Source organism: Ahaetulla prasina, chromosome 4 (assembly GCF_028640845.1).
Source record: "Ahaetulla prasina isolate Xishuangbanna chromosome 4, ASM2864084v1, whole genome shotgun sequence".
Taxonomy (NCBI): domain Eukaryota; kingdom Metazoa; phylum Chordata; class Lepidosauria; order Squamata; family Colubridae; genus Ahaetulla; species Ahaetulla prasina.
Window position 1 is genome coordinate 24542007 of NC_080542.1, and position 21093 is coordinate 24563099.

The following is a 21093-nucleotide window of genomic DNA, read 5'->3' on the forward strand; positions in this document are numbered from 1 at the left end:
ACACTTGTTTTGTAGTTCCACATGTATGTTATACAGTACACTACATTATCCATTCTTATAAAGACTCCTTTATTCCAAATATTACCAGACCGCAATAATAAACTTCCCAGCATGTGTCTTGTTAAGAATTTCCAGCTACTTTTGCAGGACTATTAGAAAAGGTTTCAAAACCGGGTCTTGAGAAAGGGGTATTCCTGGGGTGTATAATTAGGTTATTGCCCTTTGAATATATCATTTATATCTCAATGGCCTAGAAAAAAAATGCACATTTTAAAACTCTGCAGAACTGCCTCCCTCTGTTGCATTTTCATTATAGACCAGACATATTCCAGTTCTGTAGAATTTCACCTAACCATCATTTCCACTGTTCACAGAATGCTTCTTCTCCATTTGCCTCCTGGAACTTCATAAATGAGACAACTACAATGGGACCGCCATTAGTAGAGCATCATAAAGCATCTTCTTACAGAGCTTTCAAGCTCCTTACAATAAACATATTGTTGATCCATCAGATTTCCATCTAACTACTGTTATCTTAATTTGTATAACCACAAACATTAAGTTATCCATGGGCTGTTTTGAAGCCCATGAAATAGATATTCTTTTTTTGCAAGTTTCCCTGTGCTTAAACTTCCCCTTTCCCCTCACATAGACACACTGTATTTCTATAACCCCTTAACTCTCCTCAGAGACAAATGATCTAGAAAAGTCTTCTGTTTGTTCCATGGTATTTCTTCTAGCAACGACCAAGCTGAGATGCTTGATTTGGGAGGGGGACAGTCAGTCAAAGTATGAAAATGTGGTCCTTTGGCCAATTGTTTTAACAGCCCAATTATGTGAAGTCTGGTGTGGGTGCTACCCCTTCTTTCCTCAGCTCTCCTCAGTTGAGGGGACATGGCTCACATCACGTGGTAGTGGTTGTTTCATTCTCCACACTCACCCGCTGTTTTCCCTGGCTTTCTTCTTCCTCCTCTTCCTCATGACAGGTTGTAAGTGCCACTTCATTCTCATAGCAGAAGGAAGAACGAGCAGCAGTGGCTCCAATGGGGGAGACTCTATATTTACGTTGGCTGAGTTCCTTGGCACTGCATGCTGGGGTTCCAGGCACTTCATATGTACGATGGAAGTGCTGGTAATCAACCTCATAATGCCCACGTCGTTCAAAGAGTACAGGTTCAAAGCGATGTCCCCAGCGCAGTTCACTTGGCAGATAGGAACTACGGCATTGAGTGGTCATGGCGGTAGCTTCTACCATACCTTCCAAAATGACCACCAGTTCAAAGTCAGCATTGGCCAGCTCCATAGGACCATACTCATACAGAGGGCTTTCAGCATCAATCTCATGCACAATTGTTACAGGGGAGACCAGAAAAATGCGGTCAGTGCCACTGTCAAAGCCCACATTAACATCACTATGATCCAGGGGAATGTACTCGCCTTCAGAGGTCACACGAGGCTGTGTGAAAAGGAGACAAAGGAAGGTCGAGAGGTTATATATTAGACTTTTTATATTAGACAAGGTGTAAAATCCATCTTGTGGAGCCAACAGGCATTTCTGATGATTGGAAAAAATGCAATTTAGGTTGTTGGTTCTCTCAGTATACAGCCTAGATCACACCAAGGTTTCATTGCATGATTATCACATAATATGTAGTAGAGCTTAAACAGCTTATCTGTATTTGTGAACATGCTCTATGCCACTCAGAAACCAACCTTGTATTCACTATTCCCTCTAGATCCATCATAATTCAGTTTCTTACTTCTTAAGCCCATCCATCCATCCATCCTATATTAGTATTCCTGTAGCTGTTGCTCTCAATTTTCTAGCCAGATTAGTCTTCTCCAATTTTTCTCTAACTTGCTCTCTCTCATTCTCTTCCCAATCTGGACTCTTTCCATCCTTTCCTATATATCTACCCAGGTATCATAGAGAAAAATATATCTTAAAATTTCCCCAAATGTCTTACTGCCTCCTTCTCTGTTACTGACAGGTTTCTCATCAGTATCCTCCTTACCTGCAACAGCTGTGCACGGACATGGGCCTCTACCAGGTGGCTCTTCCGCAGGTTAGCCACACGCCACATAAGGCAGAGCTTTCCATCTCGCATGGCCACCACAGCAGTCTCGCTAAAAACAAGGGTCGCGTTGCGTTTCTTTGGCTTGGCTATCTTGGCCATTATGGCACCAATGATGAACGCATCAATGATGCATCCCAGAATGCATTGCAACATCACAGCCAGGACAGCCGAGGGACATTCCTCTGTCACGCTACGGAAGCCATATCCAATGGATGTCTGGGTCTCCAAGGAGAAGAGGAAGGCAGCCATGAAACTGGTGATCTCAGAGAAGCAAGGCCTTGAGTTGGGGGGTTGCTCAGGTGCAAGATCTCCATGAAGTGCAGCAATGAGCCAGAAGGTGAAGCCAAAGAGAAGCCAAGAGAGCACAAAAGAAAGGCAGAAGATGAGGAACATCCAGCGCCAGCGGATATCCACACAGGTGGTGAAGATATCGGTAAGATATCGCTGGCCCTTTTCACTCATGTTGACAAACTGCACGTTGCAGTGCCCATCCTTCTTCACAAAACGGCTGCGTGGCTGGATGGTGACGAGCTTGCCATTGTGGCAGTTCTTGGGGGATTCCACTGACTCATCTTCTTGGAGTTCTCCTGCCCCACCACCCCCGCTGAAGTGCCGGATGACTTTGGCCACCCCCATCTCTGAGGTATGGGGTGTTGCCTTGGCTAAGGTGAGGTCAACTAGAGGGAATTGATGGCCCAGCCTGGATGCTGTGTAAAACAAATCAAACCTCGGGAAGTGTTAACAAGAAAGACTATGGTGCAGGAGTTTCTTATAAGTTTTTGTCAACCTGGAATTGGAAAGAGGAGACAACGCATATGATCAGTTTATATATGGGACTAATTGCAAAAAAAAAAGTTAATTTACTTCAATGCTTTATTTTTCAAAGGAATGGTAGCAAGATGAATGATAGGAATTCGTTCAACTTTTAGAGTCACTGAACATATTCCTTTGAAATGTGTATTTTCTCAACTTGCAAAACACTTAGAAGGTACTTTGCTTTCCTACAAGATCTCAAACTGTAGACAGTTTTTTTTTCCAACAGTGAGAGCTTTTTTTTGGTGTCTCAAAGTTGCAGAATTTTATTGTGGCTGATTATGATTCCAACCCTAGTTTTTAAAAAGAGAGAGGACAGAAGTCAAACCTATCCAGTAGCCTACATTACTACAAGTCTCAGGTGCTGGGCTGAAGCTAAGGCACAAAATGAGATTGCAATTCTGAATGGCCAAAGCTACTTTTAACCAGACCTAATATGATCTCATATATAAATATATTTTAAACTGGCAAATGAGCCTCTGTGAAAAGCCCTGATTGCTTTGTGACCTTCGGCCACAAATATTATGCTGCTGTGATTTGAGGATTTTTGTCTCTATGCCTAGATATAGTACCTGCAATTTTAAATCTGTTTTGGAGGACACTCAAATTAAATTTAAGATGCCATAATGTTCTGGCTTACTGTAGCCTATTTCTTTTCAGGTTGACATCGTTCGTTTTAATTATCTTTTGAAACCTGTAGGACAGGAATGCTAGGATTCAGAAAGCTGGTTTTTTAGCACTTAATGGGAGTGACTGCCTATTGGACAATCAATATGCTCTCTGTCATTTCCCATCTGGTCTTCTATCGATTCTCCTGCCAGTGTATCACTTAAAATCAATCTCTAGCTTTGCTAATAACAACAGTCTTATTTTTTATTAATTTTCACCCTTGTGAGTCCCAGTTAGCATTAAAGACAATACATATACATACAATACACATACAACTTGCCTGCAGAAGTTGTAAAAGCTCCAACACTGGAAATTTTTAAGAAAATGTTGGATAGCCATTTGTCTGAAATGGTGTAGGGTTTCCTGCCTGGGCAAGGGGTTGGACTAGAAGACCTCCAAGGTCCCTTCCAACTCTGATATTATTATTATTATTATTATTATTATTATTATTATTATTATTATTATTATTATTATTATATGCATACATACATGCATACCTTCATACATACATACGTATATATTCTGTCTACCGCTTTCATGGGCTGACCTCATTAAGGCTGCAATTTTCTGCATGTTGGCCTGAGGATAAACCCCATAAATCACAGAGAGCGAATGAGATAGGATCAAAGGAAAAGACTTCCCAACATTGCTTTCATTTGGTTTTAGAACTGTCACAAATGAGGTATTGAGGATTCATTAGGTCGGAAAATAAAATACGTTTTTCATTCCTTGATTCCTCACCCTGAGCTCTTACAAATATAGAAACATTGAAAACCGACAGCAGAAAAAGACCCAGTGGTCTATTGAGGCTGCCCTTTGAGTTTGTTTGTTTGTTTGTTTGTTTGTTTGTTTTTGTTTCCTTTTTAATTTATTTATTTATATTTTATTATTTATTTATTTATTTGGATATTTTTATTTATTTTATTTTATTATTTATTTATCTTAAGTTTTTATTGGACATGTGTGTATACCAAGCATCAGCTATTGATGACTGACCCACTACCTCTACTGAAAGTTACTTCCAAGCTTCCATTACCAGTTACCCTGTGGTAAGCTGGGTGGCTGATAAATTTAATAAATAATAATTTATTATTTTTGTGAAGTAATACTTTCTAATATTACTTTTGAACTTCCCTCCTATCAGCTCCTAGTCTTTGTTCCTTAACATCTATGTTCTTGAATGATTTTGTTGAGCTCTCAAGCTTCCTTACCAGTTTTCCCAAAGATATTATCCTTCTATGCAGTTATATTTTCCTCTAACCAAACAGCTCTATGATCTCTATACCTTATACCTTCAATTGTTTTCTATTAAGTATTGAAAAAAAACATTCAGAAATAGTGCATTCACCATTCCTTCCACTCCATATTTAAAATGTTCCACATTTCTATAGCTGTTAAAGGCAAAGAAGGACACCTCCCGCATTTCCCCCCATGCTGACAACTTAACCACAATGCATTTATTTATAGCTTCAATGAGAATGATTTTCAACCTCTTTTCACTTTCCATTCTTATTCAGCTGAATTACCTTCTAGTGAAAAAAAAAAAAGATTGGTATTTTTTCTTTCTTTCTAATAAAGCTTCTCTACCAGTTTGGTTAAGGCACCAGGCTAGAAACTGGGAGACCATAAGTTCTAGTTCTGCCTTATGTAGAAAGCCAGTTGGATGACCTTGGGCCCATCACTGTCTTTCAGCCCTAGGAAGGAGGAAAGAGCAAACCACTTCTGTAAAAGCTAAGAAAACTGCAAGGACTTCCCTAGGTTGTCACTAGGAATCAACATTGATTTGAAGGCATAATTCATCACACACACACACACACACACACACACACACACACACACACACACACACACACTTCAAGAGCTACAGAATATAATTTGGGAAAGTTGTCTTCTTCTTCTTATTATTATTATTTTATTTACACAAAATGACAGTATACACAGCAAACGAGATAATTATGCTGGATTTCGTATCACAGATCACTAGTCGAACACTTCCCAAGCGTTTAGGACTGCGTGATGTATTGGCGAATTATCCGAGCAGATCCCAGTAAGGTGGCCTTCTGCAGCTGACCAATGGTGATCTTGTCAGCGCCAATTATTTTTAAGTATTTGCCTAGGTCTTTAGGCACAGCTCCCAGTGTGCCGAGTACCACTGGAACCACCTGCACTGGTTTATGCCAGATTTATTATTATTACTATTATTATTATTATTATTATTATTATTATTATTATTATTATTATTATTATTATTATTATTATTATTATTATTATGTCATGCTGTTGAAATGATGAAGTTTCCACTACAAAAAGTTGCCTCAATTCTTAAGAGTATAGGCATGGGGTGTGTGTGAATATTTATTTATTTATTTATTTGCTTGTTAAATTTATTTGCTGCCTATCTCACTGTGGGGCTACTCTAGGCAGTTTACAATAATAAAAAGGAAGAGAATGAAAGGTGTGTAAACAGAACAGAAGCAAAATAATAGACCCATAAAATGAGCAATGAAAAAGAACACAATATGTGTAAAAAGAGCTGGTTCTCGTCTCACATTAAATGTTCCAATTAAGAAAAAGCCTTTCCTAACAGTAAGAGCAGTTTGGTAGTTGAATTAACTACTGGTGGGGATTTCCCTTTATTGGATACGATCAAGCAAAAGGTAGATAGCCATCACTCCAGGATGCATTAATTCAGATTCCTGCACTGACCCTGAGATTAGGTGGCTCCTCATAACTTTACAATACTGATTCTTTATACTACCTTCACTCCAATGGGTTCTCCACTGTATCCAGAAAACTGATTTGGCCAGAAATACCATCCCCCTACAGCAGAGAGCACACCTTTGTGGTGTAGCATATGCTTTATATTCAGTTCAGTCCCATGTTCAGTACCCAGCATCTCTGGAGATTATCGGGACAATCAGCTGCCTGTCTGTACCAGCTAGCAGATAATTCAGTATTTCTCATAGACTTCAAAGGTCTAACTCTGAAAAAGTTAGCCCCCCCCCCAGCATTGCTCTCACTCCTTTTCTCCCTTCTGCTATCTTTTACTATTATACCCAGATAATGTTGGCAGGAAGTCGCTTTCTTATCTTTTTTTTTTCATCTCCCTCCTCTACAAGACTCACCTGATGTACCTGGTATTTCTTGATTTCTCCTTCTAAGTTTCTATCCCCTTTTTGGGAAGATGGCATCAGCAACAGAAAGCCTTCAAGCCCCCAAGGGATGACTTTTATCCAGCTCCTGTTGCAGGCACAAGGATATGTGCCTAGAAAGTGTGGCCTGCTTAAGTGAGGGATATTGTGCTTATTTATCTGGAAGTCCAGGGTGTGGCCAGACCCATCAATAGGATTGGCCTCTTCCTCAAGAGTGAGGTCTTCAAAGGCTTTCCAGCCAACAGTCTTTCAAGATGAATTGTTAATCCTTCAGGGCAAAGAAACCAGCCAAAGCCACATTCAGCACCCTGAGGGAAGAAGAATGGAACAGGAAGGAGGGAAACCAAGCTGATTTCCTTCAGAAGAGAGAGAAATTATCAAAGGGAAGCAGAGAAGCTACTGACCCCATTCAGGGGAACAACTTGCTCTGTCCTGTTCCACATACATAGGGAATTCTGTAGGCAGAATTCCAATGAAAATCATGATGGCGGGGAAGCATTTTTAAAATAAAGTTATTAATTGTGTCTTAGTAAGATTTTAATCTTGTTCTTGAGAGAAATCTGTTACATTTTCTGTGGTGCTGGAGTATAAAAATTGTCACGACAAGTATCATAAATTGTTGGATTGCAAGCAGTAGATCCATTAAAATGTGGCCTTTTCGCCCATTTGCACTCTTGATTATTCATTTTCACTGCAACATGATAGTCCAGTATTTAATTTTGAAAATCATCATGTAATTCTGTTACAGTGGTGCTTCTGCTTGATTCAGTCAGCGGTAAAACTTTGAATAAAAAGTTTATGCAATGGCGGGCAAGTGGTAGAAAATATATCCTCATTTTGTTCATTCATGAAACAGAAAACCTCTCGCTGAAGTACAGTGGCTGCACGTGTCTCTCCTAAACAGAGTTATATTGTGTTATTTTATCCATTGGATAAAGGTTGAAAATCAATAAATATTTGTCTGCGAGAAATCCTGAGAACTGGTAATCCTCAAAGTACAACCTCAGTTGAGATCAGAATTTCTGTCGCTAAGCAAGATGGATCATACAATTGTTATATCGATTGTTATCGCTCTTCTCAAATGGTGAATGGACAGAGCAAATTGTTCCCCTGAATGGGGTCAGTAGCTTCTCTGCTTCTCAGAGCAGCCATTGTAAATACATGCTGGTTTCCAAGTGCCCAAATTCTGATCATGACACCAGACACTGTGACGGTTCCTAAATGTGAGGATCACTCATAAGTCACTTGAATGAATGATTCAATGACAAAGAGTCACTGAATGAATGGTTGTAAGTTGAGGACTACCTGCACACTTAGAAAAAAATGGCCTACTTCATCTTCCTATAAAGCTCTTTTCTCTTTTTCAAGAAAGGAACAAAGAAATTGTACTGTTAAGATTGGCTGGATCCAACTTTTAAAAAATCAGGAGTATAGCCCTATTCATTGCTGTCCAGTCCTTACTGTGCCCTCATATACCTCTATTCTTCTTATCCCAATAGTTCTTTGTGATTGCATGACCTTTGCTTCTCATATTTTGAGTTACCTGTGCAAATGTCATCAGTTCCATCTTGTTCCCTCATTGTGTCTCTTGCACGGATCTGCCTCCCGGACCTCTTAAAATCTGCCTTGCTATCTTTCCTTAACCCTCCCTTTTCTGTGAAGCATTTGAACAACTCCTTACAATTCTGTCGCTGCAATACGTGAGCCAATTTTTTACTTTATGCAGATGCTAGTTTGTCTTTGAAAGCTTTTGAGAACTACTATATGATCCATGTGGCACTTGGGGGTACCACAGCGCACACCCCCCCCCCTCTTAGATGCTTCTGGGATCCCAGAAATAAGTCAATTTTGAAATTTTAAAAAACTATTGAAATATATGAGAAATTGTCAGACAGACTGAAATCTCCCCAGGTCAGACTTTGGAAACAATGTCCTATGAAAATTGAATCAAAGTATGGATAACCTAGGAATGGTTAGCATAGTCTAAGACTGGATGGATTGAGAATAAAATCCCTATTTAGCCATCAACCTCACAGTTTTAAATTGGATCATTCTTCCTCTTTGAAGCTAGAATATTCTTATGTTGATTAAAAGGAGATATACTAAATTGCAATTCTGAAAAAGGGCAGGGTAAAAATCTCATGCAGTTGAATGTTGATTTCCATTCTGTCCCTGGTTTCATCTGCCTTAATTTCCCTGAAAACAGCTTTGGACTGCATTATTAAGTGTCAAGCACGCTCTGAATGCACCATCTGGAAATACCAGGATTGTTGGCTAGATTGAGAAGCAAAACAACATGCTGAGACTAGACAGTGGCAAGTCACTTCTCTATTACTGCCAAAAAGACATGAATGTATCCATTGGGCTTTCTCTTTTTCCAGTGAGTGATGCTCCCCTTTCTTCTTTATATCAAATCCACTTGCTACAGATCAATCAAAATAAAGCAGGAAGGGACCATGGAGGACTTCTAGTCCAACCCACCCTGCTCAAGCAGGAGATCCTATACCATTTCAGACAGGTGGCTGTCCAATCTCTTTTTCAAAACCTCCAGTGATGAAGCACCTACAACTTCTGAAGGCAAGGCGTTCCATTGGTTAATTGTTCTTATTGTTAGGAAGCTTCTTCTTAATTCAAGATTGCTTCTCTCCTCAATTAGTTTCCATCCATTGTTTCTTGTCCTGCCCTCTGGTGCTTTGGAAAATAAATTGACCCCCTCTTCTTTGTGGCAATCCCTCAAATATTGGAATATTGCTATCATGTCACCCCTAGTCCTTTTTTTCTCTGGACTAGCCATATCCAATTCCTGCAACTGTTTTAGTCTCCAGGCCCTTAATCCTTTTAGTTGCTTTTCTACAGCTTTTATAGCGACCACATGTAACTCTTTGTGTATATGATGGCGTAAAAGGAGTATAAAGGCAAGACAAAATAAAATGCATTACCTCATCTTCAGGTTGTTCTTCACAGTGAGAAGAATTTTTTTTAAAGCAGTTTTTAATTGTTAGGAGACTATCATTTAATAACATTCACCTGTTGATGAACTGTCAGATATTCTTGTTGGATTACAGGTAGTCTTCAACTTACAACTGGAATTAGGACTAGATTTATGATTATAAGCAGTGGTGGGTTGCTCCTGGTTCGGTCTGGTTCTTGTGAACCGGTAGTAAAAGCGGCGGGAGGCTCTGCCCACCCACGCAGATGTCATCATGGATGATCTGCGAAGCACTCCCGTTGCGAACCGGTAATAAAGGTAAGTAGAACCCACCCCTGGTTGTAAGTCATTACAATTGTATGCTGAGGCTCCCATGACTGGACCCAATTTTACAAGATTTTTGCAGTGGTGATTTAGCAAATCATTGTGATTATTCAGTGAGTGCCTCACTCCTAAATATGAACCCATTCTTCCAAATGGGCATTTTTTGCTGGAAAGTGGCAAAAAAAAATGTCACAAATTGTGGTTGTGTGACCAAGGGAGACTGCAGCTGGTCATAAAGTTGAACCAGTTGTCAAGTGCCTGAAATGCTGCATGAGAGGGGGAGGTGCTATGACATTTTACAACAACCAGAAATGTTTCATGCTATAAAGCACCCATCCAGGTCCCACTGTATTTTCAAACAGTCATTAAGCAACTGGCCATAGGTCAAAGAGTATCTGTATTGATGAGCAGTATCCATATCAATATGGATATGATTGATCTGTTTTCAGAATAGATGTGATCTATCTTTTTTCAGTCATATCTTTGGATGGATGGATGGATGGATGGATGGATGGATGGATGGATGGATGGATGGATGGATACCTATTAATACTGTGACTAAGCATACTTCTGTGTACCAAAAGTTTTCTTCTGATTCCTGGACCTCTATTGGAAGGATAAAATGACCCTTGAAGATGACCTTCACATGACTTGAAAATAAGACTTACAAGACTTCCATTATTGTTATAACTTTCAACTTTTGTTCCACTGATCATCTTGCCTTTTTTTTTTTTACAGGTAACCACACACACATGTGGAAAGCTTATACTTCCAGATATAGCCAATGCTGGGCTTAGTGCTCAAATAAATAGAACTTCACAACAAATTGAATATATAATCTTGGGCAAGATTTCTGTCCCACAACTCAACTTTTGTCTCTTTCACTCTTCCTCCCTCCCTTTCCTCTTTTATTATTTATTATTAAATACATGCTGGCTCAGTAATTCTGGGAGCTGAAGTCTTGTGGTCTTGTGAATTGTGGTCATAAAGGAGCCATAACCCACCCCACCCCCACCCCAGCCTCTGGTCTATAGAGATTCTCAATCATCCAGGTCATGGCTATCCCAAATGGGCTTTCTTTTTCCAAAAGATAATTGCATTGTCTTGATTTTTTTTCTTTGAAAATATTTTGTTTCTCATCCAGGAAGCTTTTTGCATGAGAAGCAAAATCTTTTCCAAGAAAAAAAATCAAGAAACTCCAGTTGCCTTTTGGAAAAATCAACTTTGGAACTACTGGCTAAATGCAATCAAGCTCCTGACAAAAGAAAATCGATCTATATCAGAGCTGCATGTATTTCTTGCAATAGGATTTGGGAATGGGTGAAAAATATAGTGTCAGAGAGAAAGAAAAGAGAAATACATATGCACACAAATTTCATACCATTATAGCCCTTTGGCTTGAGATGTTAACTGCTTGATTGGCAAGAAAGAAACACATTGTGCCTTTTAGTTTGTACACATAAAGACAACTTGATGTAAGGAGAAGTGATAAACTTATGCAGCAAGAGCAGGAAAACCTATCTGATTAAAGTAATGATAGCTGGGAAAGACTAGCTGGAGGTGAAGATATAGATAGGGCCAGTCTATGTAGTCATATTTCACAACAGGGCCAATTCAATCCTTAGAACATGTTATAATTAGCATAATTGCCCCCATTATAGCACTGAAATAAAAAAAAAATCCTATTTTTAAGAGCTGGTGGAACCTGAGTTAATGGCTGAAGATCTCAGATGTACTGAAATGTTCTGATGTTATCAAAAAAGCTATCAGCTGGAACACAATTCAGTATTACTGTGCAAAGAGCTGCAGAGGACTGGAAATCTTTCAGACCTTCACACCAATGTAGGAAGGTCAGGATGGATCAGGTAGAAAAGAGAGTTTGGGTTGGACTGAAGAGGATGGCCCATTCTTTTTCCACGATTCATTTGAAGTCAGAGTGGTTATGACTTTTGCAGGAAGCAGCGTTCTTGAAGATTGTGTGTATTTGCACTGTTTTAGAATTGAGCTGCATTGCTACATGTTACTATGCTGTAGACATATTGTGAGTATAACCACCAAGATATTCTTTACCTAGGAATACTCGGAGTTGTATTCCAAGTACATTTGGAAGACACCAGACTGGGTATAACTAGCAGAGCAGCAACTGGCAGTACTATAGATGTAGCCTTACTGTCTTGTCTACATGTTTTCAGGCATTTGAATAGTGTAAAAAAGGAGCTCGTGTTATGAAAACTACACAGAGATGTGGTACATGGATTTTAGAGAGGATCCCCCTATGCCTGCATGCATTTATGTTTGGATGGGGCCTTAATTCTAACTGGAATGTATTTTTGTAATTCAAACACTGTCTTTTAAAATGTGAATTGCAAAATATAAATCAAACCTTATCAACAACATAGCATTAACAGCTGTGGTGGTGCAGCGGTTAGAATGCAATATTGCAGGCTAACTCTTGTCAACTGCTAGCAGTTTGATTCTTACCGACTCAAGGCTGAATCAACCTTCCATCCTTCCGAGATTGGTAAAATGAGGACCCAGATTGTTGGGGGCAATATGCTGACTCTGTAAACTGATCAGAGAGGGCTGTAAAGCACTGTAAAGTGGAATATAGATCTAAGTCAGGAGTGAAATCCAGCAGGTTCTGACAGGTTCTGAGAACCGGTAGCAGAAATTTTGAGCAGTTCGGAGAACTGGCAAATACCACCTCTGGCTGGGGTGGGGTGGGAATGGAGATTTTGCAGTATCCTTCCCCTGCCACGCCCACCAAGCCACACCATGCCCACCAAGCCACGCCCACAGAACTAGTAGTAAAAAAAAAATGGATTTCACCACTGGTGTAAAGTGTGAAAGTTGGTTTTTGGTACCTCTTATTGTTTTGTGTACTTTGTTTATTATTTTTATTATTTATTGTTATTGGCCATGCCCACCCGGTCACCTGACCACCAAGCCATGCCTACCAATTAAGCCATGCCCACAGAACCAGTAGGGAAAATTTTTAGATTTCACCCCTGAGTTGAAGTCCACAGATCTTAATTTTGCCAAGTTTGAGAAATACTCATTTAGGCACTTCCTCTGGAGTTTACCAAGATAGAATTTACAGTGAAGGATTAAAACTTGTTTTAGGGAGTGAGGATCTGGAGAAGATCACATAAATTACTGTATTTTTCAGTGTATAAGATGCACCCAACCCAAAAGTGGGTGGAAATGTCTGGAACTTATACAGCAAATGTTGCTGAAGCCCCACCCGCCTGCTGGGCCCCACCCTTCAGCCTCTGCCTCCCACTGCCCCCACCACCGCCTGGAATGGGCTGAAAATGGGGTGTGCGGAGGCTGAAAATGGGGCAACAGAGGTAGGTGGCAGCAGCGATAGGTGGCAATTGTGGCGGTGGGTGGTGGCAATCCCCACAGCCTGCAACAGCTGATAGCTGGTATTCTGGGAGGCAGATCCAACTGCCAATCAGCTGCTCATGCTAAATCAGGCTGTGTTGAAGCTGACCAGGCTGTTTCCTATTTGCTGCAAGGAGGTAAATTTCTGGGAGACAGATTTTTTTTTTCTTGTTTTCCTCCCCAAAAGCTAGGTTGCATCTTATAGTCTGGAGCGTCTTATAGTCTGAAAAATACGGTAAGTTTAATGGATTTCTGTACAATCTCTTGGCAATGATTGTAGAATCATGTGGAAGGAGGAACAGGGAAATTGGAAGAATTTGTCTAAATGTGCAGTGTTCCCCATGGATCCAAACCATAGAGTTTGCAGGAAATGGGTAGTGATTTCACATCTGATGAAGTCATTCAAGGCTCAACAGAATTAGCTTATAATACCCAACTGTCTCTGCTATTTTCACACTCTAGGAAAAAGATTCCCCTGGGGCTTAAATAAAATCACCTGATCTTGCAGCCCCCCCCCTTTTTCCCCTGATAGCTTTCTTTCTTCAGATTCTTCTGCCTCAGCTGAGGTTAGGTGGACATTATTTCACTTTCTGAGACCGGCCAACGTGCAGAGCTCTTGGATAGAATATTATGAGGTCTACATTTTTGGTTCATTGTTCATTCCCAAGGAGATAAAGAACAAAGACACATCTGTCAGAAATCTGATAGAGTCTTGAGCAGATGAACATTTTGCCTCGGGTGTGCCTACGTGCAAGAGTGTGAGAAAAAAAAAAAAGACAAAGAGAGCCTCTATCATCCATCTTAGAATGGCAAGAAGTCTTCCCCAGGTATGCTGAGCATTTGAGGCTGTCCAAGGTAAATTTGGACCATTAATATCTGTCAGATGAGAACTTAAAATCATTTTTGGTCTTGTGGTTTAAAAAAAAATCCAAGAACGGCTTCCTGTATTACCAGGATTATAACCCACAGCTTTGGCTGCTTAACTCTTTGAATCTCCCAAAGTAGCTTTCAGATCCTTGAGAAATTTGGCAGATTATTTGGAAACTTAATATTTAAATTTTTATGATGATAGCTAACATACAAATTAATGAGGTTAATGAGACCAAGCTAGAAAGCAGACGTCCCACCTAAGGCACAAAGCAGGTGAGTGTTTTTGAGCCAATCTCTTTTTCTCAGCTCCAAGAAGAAGGCAACGGCAAACCATTTGCAAAAACATCACCAAGAAAACCACAGGGACTTGTCCAGGCAGTTACCAGAAGTCAAGACTGACTTGATGACACAAAAATTTTATTGTTAAGACACATAAACTCAGATAATTGTGTAAAGTTTGCAATAGTTTAAAAAATGAGGCATATAAGAGAGAATGTAAAGGTCCACTTTTTGTAAGATACCCCAATTGCTTACTTTTCTCTGGGCATCTCAAAGGAAAAATGTTCTATTGATATGTCGCAAGAACTTCAGCCGTGGGTTGGAGATTACTGCTCTGTTTGGAGAACTTGGCGGGTAGGAACTGAGGCGAGCCAAGTTGCAATTAACAACAACAACCTTTATTGCTAACAATAACTAACAGCTAACAAGGCAACTCCCATGAGGGTTAGGGTAACAACAACAATTGCCGTCTGACAGTTGCTTAAATGTGGGAGCTGTCAGATGGGCGAACCTATGACGGAGCTGTGTTTTTCCCGCTCCTTGGTTGCTTGCGTCTCAGCCAATCAGGTTGGTTTGGCAGCCGGCAATTCAGTACGTGTCGGTGTAGCCCTGAGGACTTAACACCCCTCTCCTCCCAAATGGCGCATGCATAGTCAGATAAGTATGCTGGCCGATGTCAGCTCCACCCAGATCGTCTCAGTTCAAGGGCGGCAGCCGAAGAAGGAGGAGCTGTTGGAAAGTTCTCCAGAACTCCTGGCAACTGCGCAATTGTTCCAGATGGAGGTCCATTCATCGCTGGAAGGCCCGATTCCCCAAGTAAGTCAAGTGCTGAGAACGCTTCGGGTGTGGGCAGTTGAATGGTTTCTGACCGGGTTTGCGGATCTGCTGGGCATGGTTTTTCCCCAGAGTATGGTTGGGCCTGCTCTGGTTGTTGATTAGCTGAGTTCGGAAACCTTCTTCGTTGGTTTATGTGTCTATATCATACTCAACCACCTTTGAGTTCGACCCTGTAAGAGTAGGGCCCATTAGTTGTGTGTAAGTGGCTTGGCAGCCACCTTGGATTGGACCCATAGTATTGTACAAAGACAGGATCTCTATTAGAAAAAATTCTGGTGTGTTTACAAGTGTCTAGGAGTTGTTTGGTGGCATAGCTGGGGTGTGCCAATTTTCAAGACCCAGGCAGCCTAAAACCTCTTTAGCCAACCTGACGGCCCGTTCGGCCAGGCCGTTGGTGGCCGGGTAGAACAGGGCTAACGGGGCATGGCAATGCCATGCTTGGCTAGAAACATCTGGAAGGGTACCAACATGAACTGTGGACTGTTGTCCAACGCCACAATTTTGGGTAACCCGTGGGTCCCAGGTCCATATGGTTGCTTCTGAAATGGTGGATGGTGTCAGCTCCACATATTTGGAGTAGGCATCTACTACCACCAGGAAGGTCTGGCCTAAGAAATGTCTGGCAAAGTCCAGATGGACCCGCGACCAGGGTTCTCTGGGTGTTTCCCACTCCCAGACAGGGGCCACTTGGGGAGCTGGTCTGGATTGCTGACACAGCTGGCATTTGGCTACCCATTTCTCAATCTCCTAATCCATCTTGGGCCACCACACATAACTGCACCCAAGGGATTTATGAGTACGATGCCAAGGTTGGCATCATGCAAGCAATTCAAAATTGGTGCCCTTAATTTGGCCAGAACCACCCCCCGGTTTCCCCACAGGAGGAACCCTTTCAGTTCTGACAGCTCTGCATTGGTATGGTTGGAACTTAGCTGGCACCGGTTCTTGCGGCCAGCCCCTCCCCTAAAATCTGGGAGAGGGTAAGATCTGATGAGGACTGAATTGCAATGTACATCACGGATATTGGGGTCTGTAGTTCCTCTATCAATAGGACCGAGGCTGCGGAAGGGGGAAATGACTGAGGGCATCTGTGTGCCCCAAAGTCTTGCCTGGCCTATAATGCAGCTGGTAATTATAGGCAGACAGGAATTCTGTCCACCACAACATTCATGATGACAAGATCTGGGGGCGGGGGTTGGCGATCTCCCACAACAAGCCCAGAAGCAGTTTATGGCTTGTCACTAAATGAAAGAATTGGCTATAAATGTAGTCATGGAATCTTTTGATTCCTGCCATAGGCGCTAATGCCTCCCTATCTAATTGGCTATAATTTCTCTCTGGCGCTGATATAGTACAAGAATAGTAGGCGACTGGGGCTTCTGTTCCATTGCAGAGTATGTGGCTCAGGATGGCCCAACGCCATAGGGCAAGGTGTTGCATGCCAAAGACAACTGTCATTATATTGGACGAGGACTGCGTTGAAAGTCAGCACATTCTCAACAGCTTTGAAAGCATCCACTGCTTTTCAATCCCAATGCCAGGGTGTTTTGGAGTTTAATAGCCTATATAGGGTTCTGCTAGAGAAGCCTTGTGGGGCAGGAAAATAGCGTAGAAATTAAGCAACCCCAGGAAGGCTTGTAATTTTGCCTTATTCGAAGGGGTAAGCACCTTTTTTTATCGCTTCCACTTTAGAAGGAGTAGGGTGGATTCCCTGGGAGTCAATAAGGAATCCCAGGATTTCTACTTGAGGGACTCCTATCTTACATTTTTCCTTTTTTAATTTGAGACTGTGCATCTGAGACGTGACAGCAGAGCTCTAACTTATTGACGAGGTCCGTCTGGTTTGAGGCAGCGATCAAGATGTCGTCAAAATAGGGAATTACCCCTGTCAACCCTTGGAGCAGCCGCTCCATTAGGCTTTGAAATAACCCTGGGGCTATGCTGACTCCAAATTGGAGGCAGTTACACTTAAAGGCCCCCCTGTGTGTGACAGTTGTTTGAACCATGGCAATGACCTTGTTGACTGGGAGTTGCTGATATGCCTTTGCCAGGTCCAGCTTGGCAAATATGGTGCCCTGTCCCAACGAGTGGAGCAGATGTTTCACCACTGGCACAGGGTAGGGGTTGGCTTTCAAAGTTCTATTGATTGTGCACTTTTAATCAGTGCATATTTTAATAAAGCCATCCTGCTTGAGGGGGATCACTGTGGGGGTTTCCCAAATTGCATGATCCATGGGCTCGAGAACTCCCTGAGCTATGAGTTTGTCCAGCTCCTGGTCTACCTTGGGATGGAGCACAAATGGCAGCCTTCTAGGGTTTAAGCGGATTGGTGTTACCTGGGTGCCAGATTGAAAGAAATATGGTTCCCCATATATTTACCTGTCAAACACATCTGCAAACTCTCCAGAAAGGCTGTCATTAGATGTCAGGAGCTGTGGAGTGGACACCCAATACATTGAGGCCAAAGGCTGCAAATCAGTCTAACCCCAAAAGGCTGGGCAGGTTTTCTTTTACGATGATTTCAAGTCTTTTACGACTTGAAATCCTGGGTTTAGAAAATTTAGAACTACGCTGCCTTCGACATGACCTGAGTTTAACTCATAGAATCATCTATTACAATGCATGCGCGTTATGGCGGCGTCCTGAGCTTCGTGGAGACGGCGGCTGGAAGTCCTTGGGCCGCAATGCCGTTCTGCCGGCCGCCTGGCTGCTTGGCCTCCGGCTCCTGGCTTATGATCTCTCCGGCCGCCGAGAGCGAGGTCTTTGGACCTCATTGGGCTCTCGGCTGCTGAGTACGGAGCCGGAGTCCTCAAACGAGCAGCGGATGGCGGCGGCCATGTTTGGGGCTGCGAGGAGACGCCCCGGCCTGACTCAGCTGTTTTTCGGCCGTTTTCGGCCGTGGATAACATCTAAGGCTGGGTGAGTGTGCCGAACACCGACGGAGAACATCGACGGCTGTATGCTGTGCACTGGATGTTGGGCCGCAGGTAAAACCAGTTGCTGGGACGGTACCCTCATGGGCATGAACATCGCCCCCCCCCCTCATGGGCCTGAACATCGTTTTTCCCCCCACTGCTGACTTTTGGCCATGGCCTGCCAAAAAGCCGCTATTATCATCAGCGGCTTGCCTCTTTTTTGGGTTGCTCTCTCCATCAGCAACTGAGAGGCGGCTTGGCCTGGATATTTTCAACAGCGGCATAGCGGCATGCTGGCGCCATATTGGGCCCAGCAGTAAAATCTGGCGGCTTAGTGGTGGCGGCATGGACGGCATTGACGGCACCGGCAGTATAAATGTCGTTCCAATCACCGTACTGCACGGGTTTTTGTCCCGTGATGGTGCGTTTCTGGGAATCCGAGGGAGACCTTTTTATTCCGGCTACCGATTTTTTCATCTTAGTAGCCGAGGAAACAACCGAGGGAATATTATTATATCAACTTCCGAGAGGGAGGCCATTGGATTTGGACCGGACCTCCGGATCCCTTGGTTGTTCTGGACCCTTTGGATCTTGGGTTGTCTCTTCTGGTCCCATGGACTTCTATGGACTATGACCCATACGGTTGACTATTTAATGCTGGGTCTTGGCGAACTATTGGTATGACTGGAACATCGCCGCCGGCTAGGGATGGACACTTTTCTGCTGTGTTATCGATTATTTTTCCATGAGATACTCGTCTGCCAAACTATTACGACTGCGAGGTTCCCCCGCCTCGCAGGAATGGCCCTCCAAGTTATCGAGGGCTTACCTTAACGAAGGGTCTTGGGACCCAGAGTGGTGGCATGCGGCCAAGAAGAATTTGTGGGGATTTTTAAATAGATTTTTAAATAAGGGTTTTTTAAGGGGGGGGAGGGATATGACGGGTGGGGGAGAGAACCCGTCTGGGAGGGATCCAGCCCCTGTGCTTGTTCGCGGCATTATGACATCTGGTCTGAAGGCGGGGGGGAGGGTTCTGTTCCAGGATTATTTATTTTATTTATTTATTTTATTTGATTTTTATACCGCCCTTCTCCCGAAGGACTCAGGGCGGTGTACAGGCATAATAAAACCGACAATACAATATACAAGTTTAAAATACGATTTAAAAAACTTATTTAAATTAGCCCAGTGATTAAAATTTACCATACTAAAAAAACCTGTTTAAAATTAATAAATTTAACATTAAAATCCCAATTTAAGCCAGCCCCGCGTGGATAAAAAGATGAGTCTTGAGTTCGTGACGAAATGTCCGAAGGTCAGGTATTTGGCGTAAACCCGGGGGAAGCTCGTTCCAGAGTGTGGGAGCCCCCACAGAGAAGGCCCTTCCCCTGGGGGCCGCCAGCCGACATTGTTTGGCGGATGGCACCCTGAGAAGTCCCTCTCTATGGGAGCATACGGGTCGGTGGGAGGCGTGTGGTAACAGCAGGCGGTCCCGTAAGTACCCAGGTCCTAAGCCATGGAGCGATTTAAAGGTCATAACCAACACCTTAAAGTGCACCCGGAAGGCCACAGGCAGCCAGTGCAGTCTGCGCAGGAGCGGTGTTACCCTTAGAGGGCTGTTCAATCTGTACGGTAAGTGGGAGAGGCAGATATGGCGGAGGGGGGGGGCGTATCGAGTGTTGGGAGCATGTGCTCAATATTTGAAAGCGATCACATGCTCCGGCCCCTTAGTCCCTACCCGTTCCTTGGGCGGCCATGATCCTCAGAGCTTGGATCTTCGGTTGATGTTATGTAATGCCCGGTCCGTGGCCAATAAGGCTCCCCTGAGTTGCGATCTTATTCAGGGGGAGTCCGCGGACCTTATGTGCATTACGGAGACCTGGTTGGGTCCAGAGGGGGGGGGGGTTCCCCTTGTTGAACTGTGCCCTCCAGGTTTCCGAGCATTTCATCAACCGAGGGCCCACGGTAGGGGTGGTGGGGTGGCGGTTGTCATTAAGGAAGATCTAGAGCTGAGGGAGGCCACTGTTCCTCAGATTGCTGGCTGTGAATCCCTCTATGTGAGATGGGGCCATAGGAATCAGTTGGGCTTGTTGATCGCGTACCTGGCTCCTTGCTGCGTGACCACAGCCCTGCCCGAGCTGTTGGAGGTACTTGCCGGTGTGGCGGTTGAGACCCCCAGACTTATAGTCATGGGGGATTTCAACCTGCCATCAGCTGGCTTGTTATCGACTGCAGCTCGGGAGTTCCAGGCTTCCATGACGGCCTTGGACCTGATTCAAGTAAATGATGGCCCTACGCACATGGGAGGAGGCACGCTGGATCTAATTTATATCTCTGGACAGTGGTTAAATGATCTGGAATTAGATGATTTAGTAACAGAACCGATGTCATGGTCAGATCATTTTCTCCTTCGCCTAGACTTCCGAACCGCCACCCACCATCGCAGGGAGACGGAACCTATACGTTGGTTCCGTCCCAGGCGCCTGATGGACCCTGAGAGGTTCCTGACAGAGCTTGGGCCATTCCCTGAGGATCTGGCCCACGGCTCGACTGAGGAACTAGTTGTGGCCTGGGAACAGGCCGCGGCTGGGGCCTTGGACCGTGTCGTGCCTTTGCGGCCTCTGACCCGGCGCAGATCTCACCCGGCCCCTTGGTTCTCCGAGGGGCTGAGGGGAGATGAAACGCCGGAGAAGACGCCTAGAGAGTACTTGGAGGTCCAGTCATTTCGAAGCTGATCGGACACTAGTTAGGTCCTATTCTAGGACCTAACTAGTGGCAATGAGGGAGGCGAGGCGTTCCTACGCTTCCACCCTCATTGCGTCGGCAGATAACCGCCCGGC

At 43.3% G+C, this 21093-nt stretch overlaps 1 protein-coding gene across 1 annotated transcript; it reads right to left on the reverse strand.

Moving 5' to 3' along the window:
- Positions 1-632: 632 nt before the first annotated feature.
- Positions 633-2714, reverse strand: KCNJ14 (potassium inwardly rectifying channel subfamily J member 14). The gene is made up of 2 exons (XM_058183254.1): positions 2016-2714; positions 633-1456 (listed from the first exon to the last, which is right to left on the reverse strand). The coding sequence occupies exons 1-2, from the start codon at positions 2712-2714 to the stop codon at positions 905-907; spliced, it is 1251 nt and encodes a 416-aa protein (XP_058039237.1). The 3' UTR covers positions 633-904.
- Positions 2715-21093: the final 18379 nt, after the last annotated feature.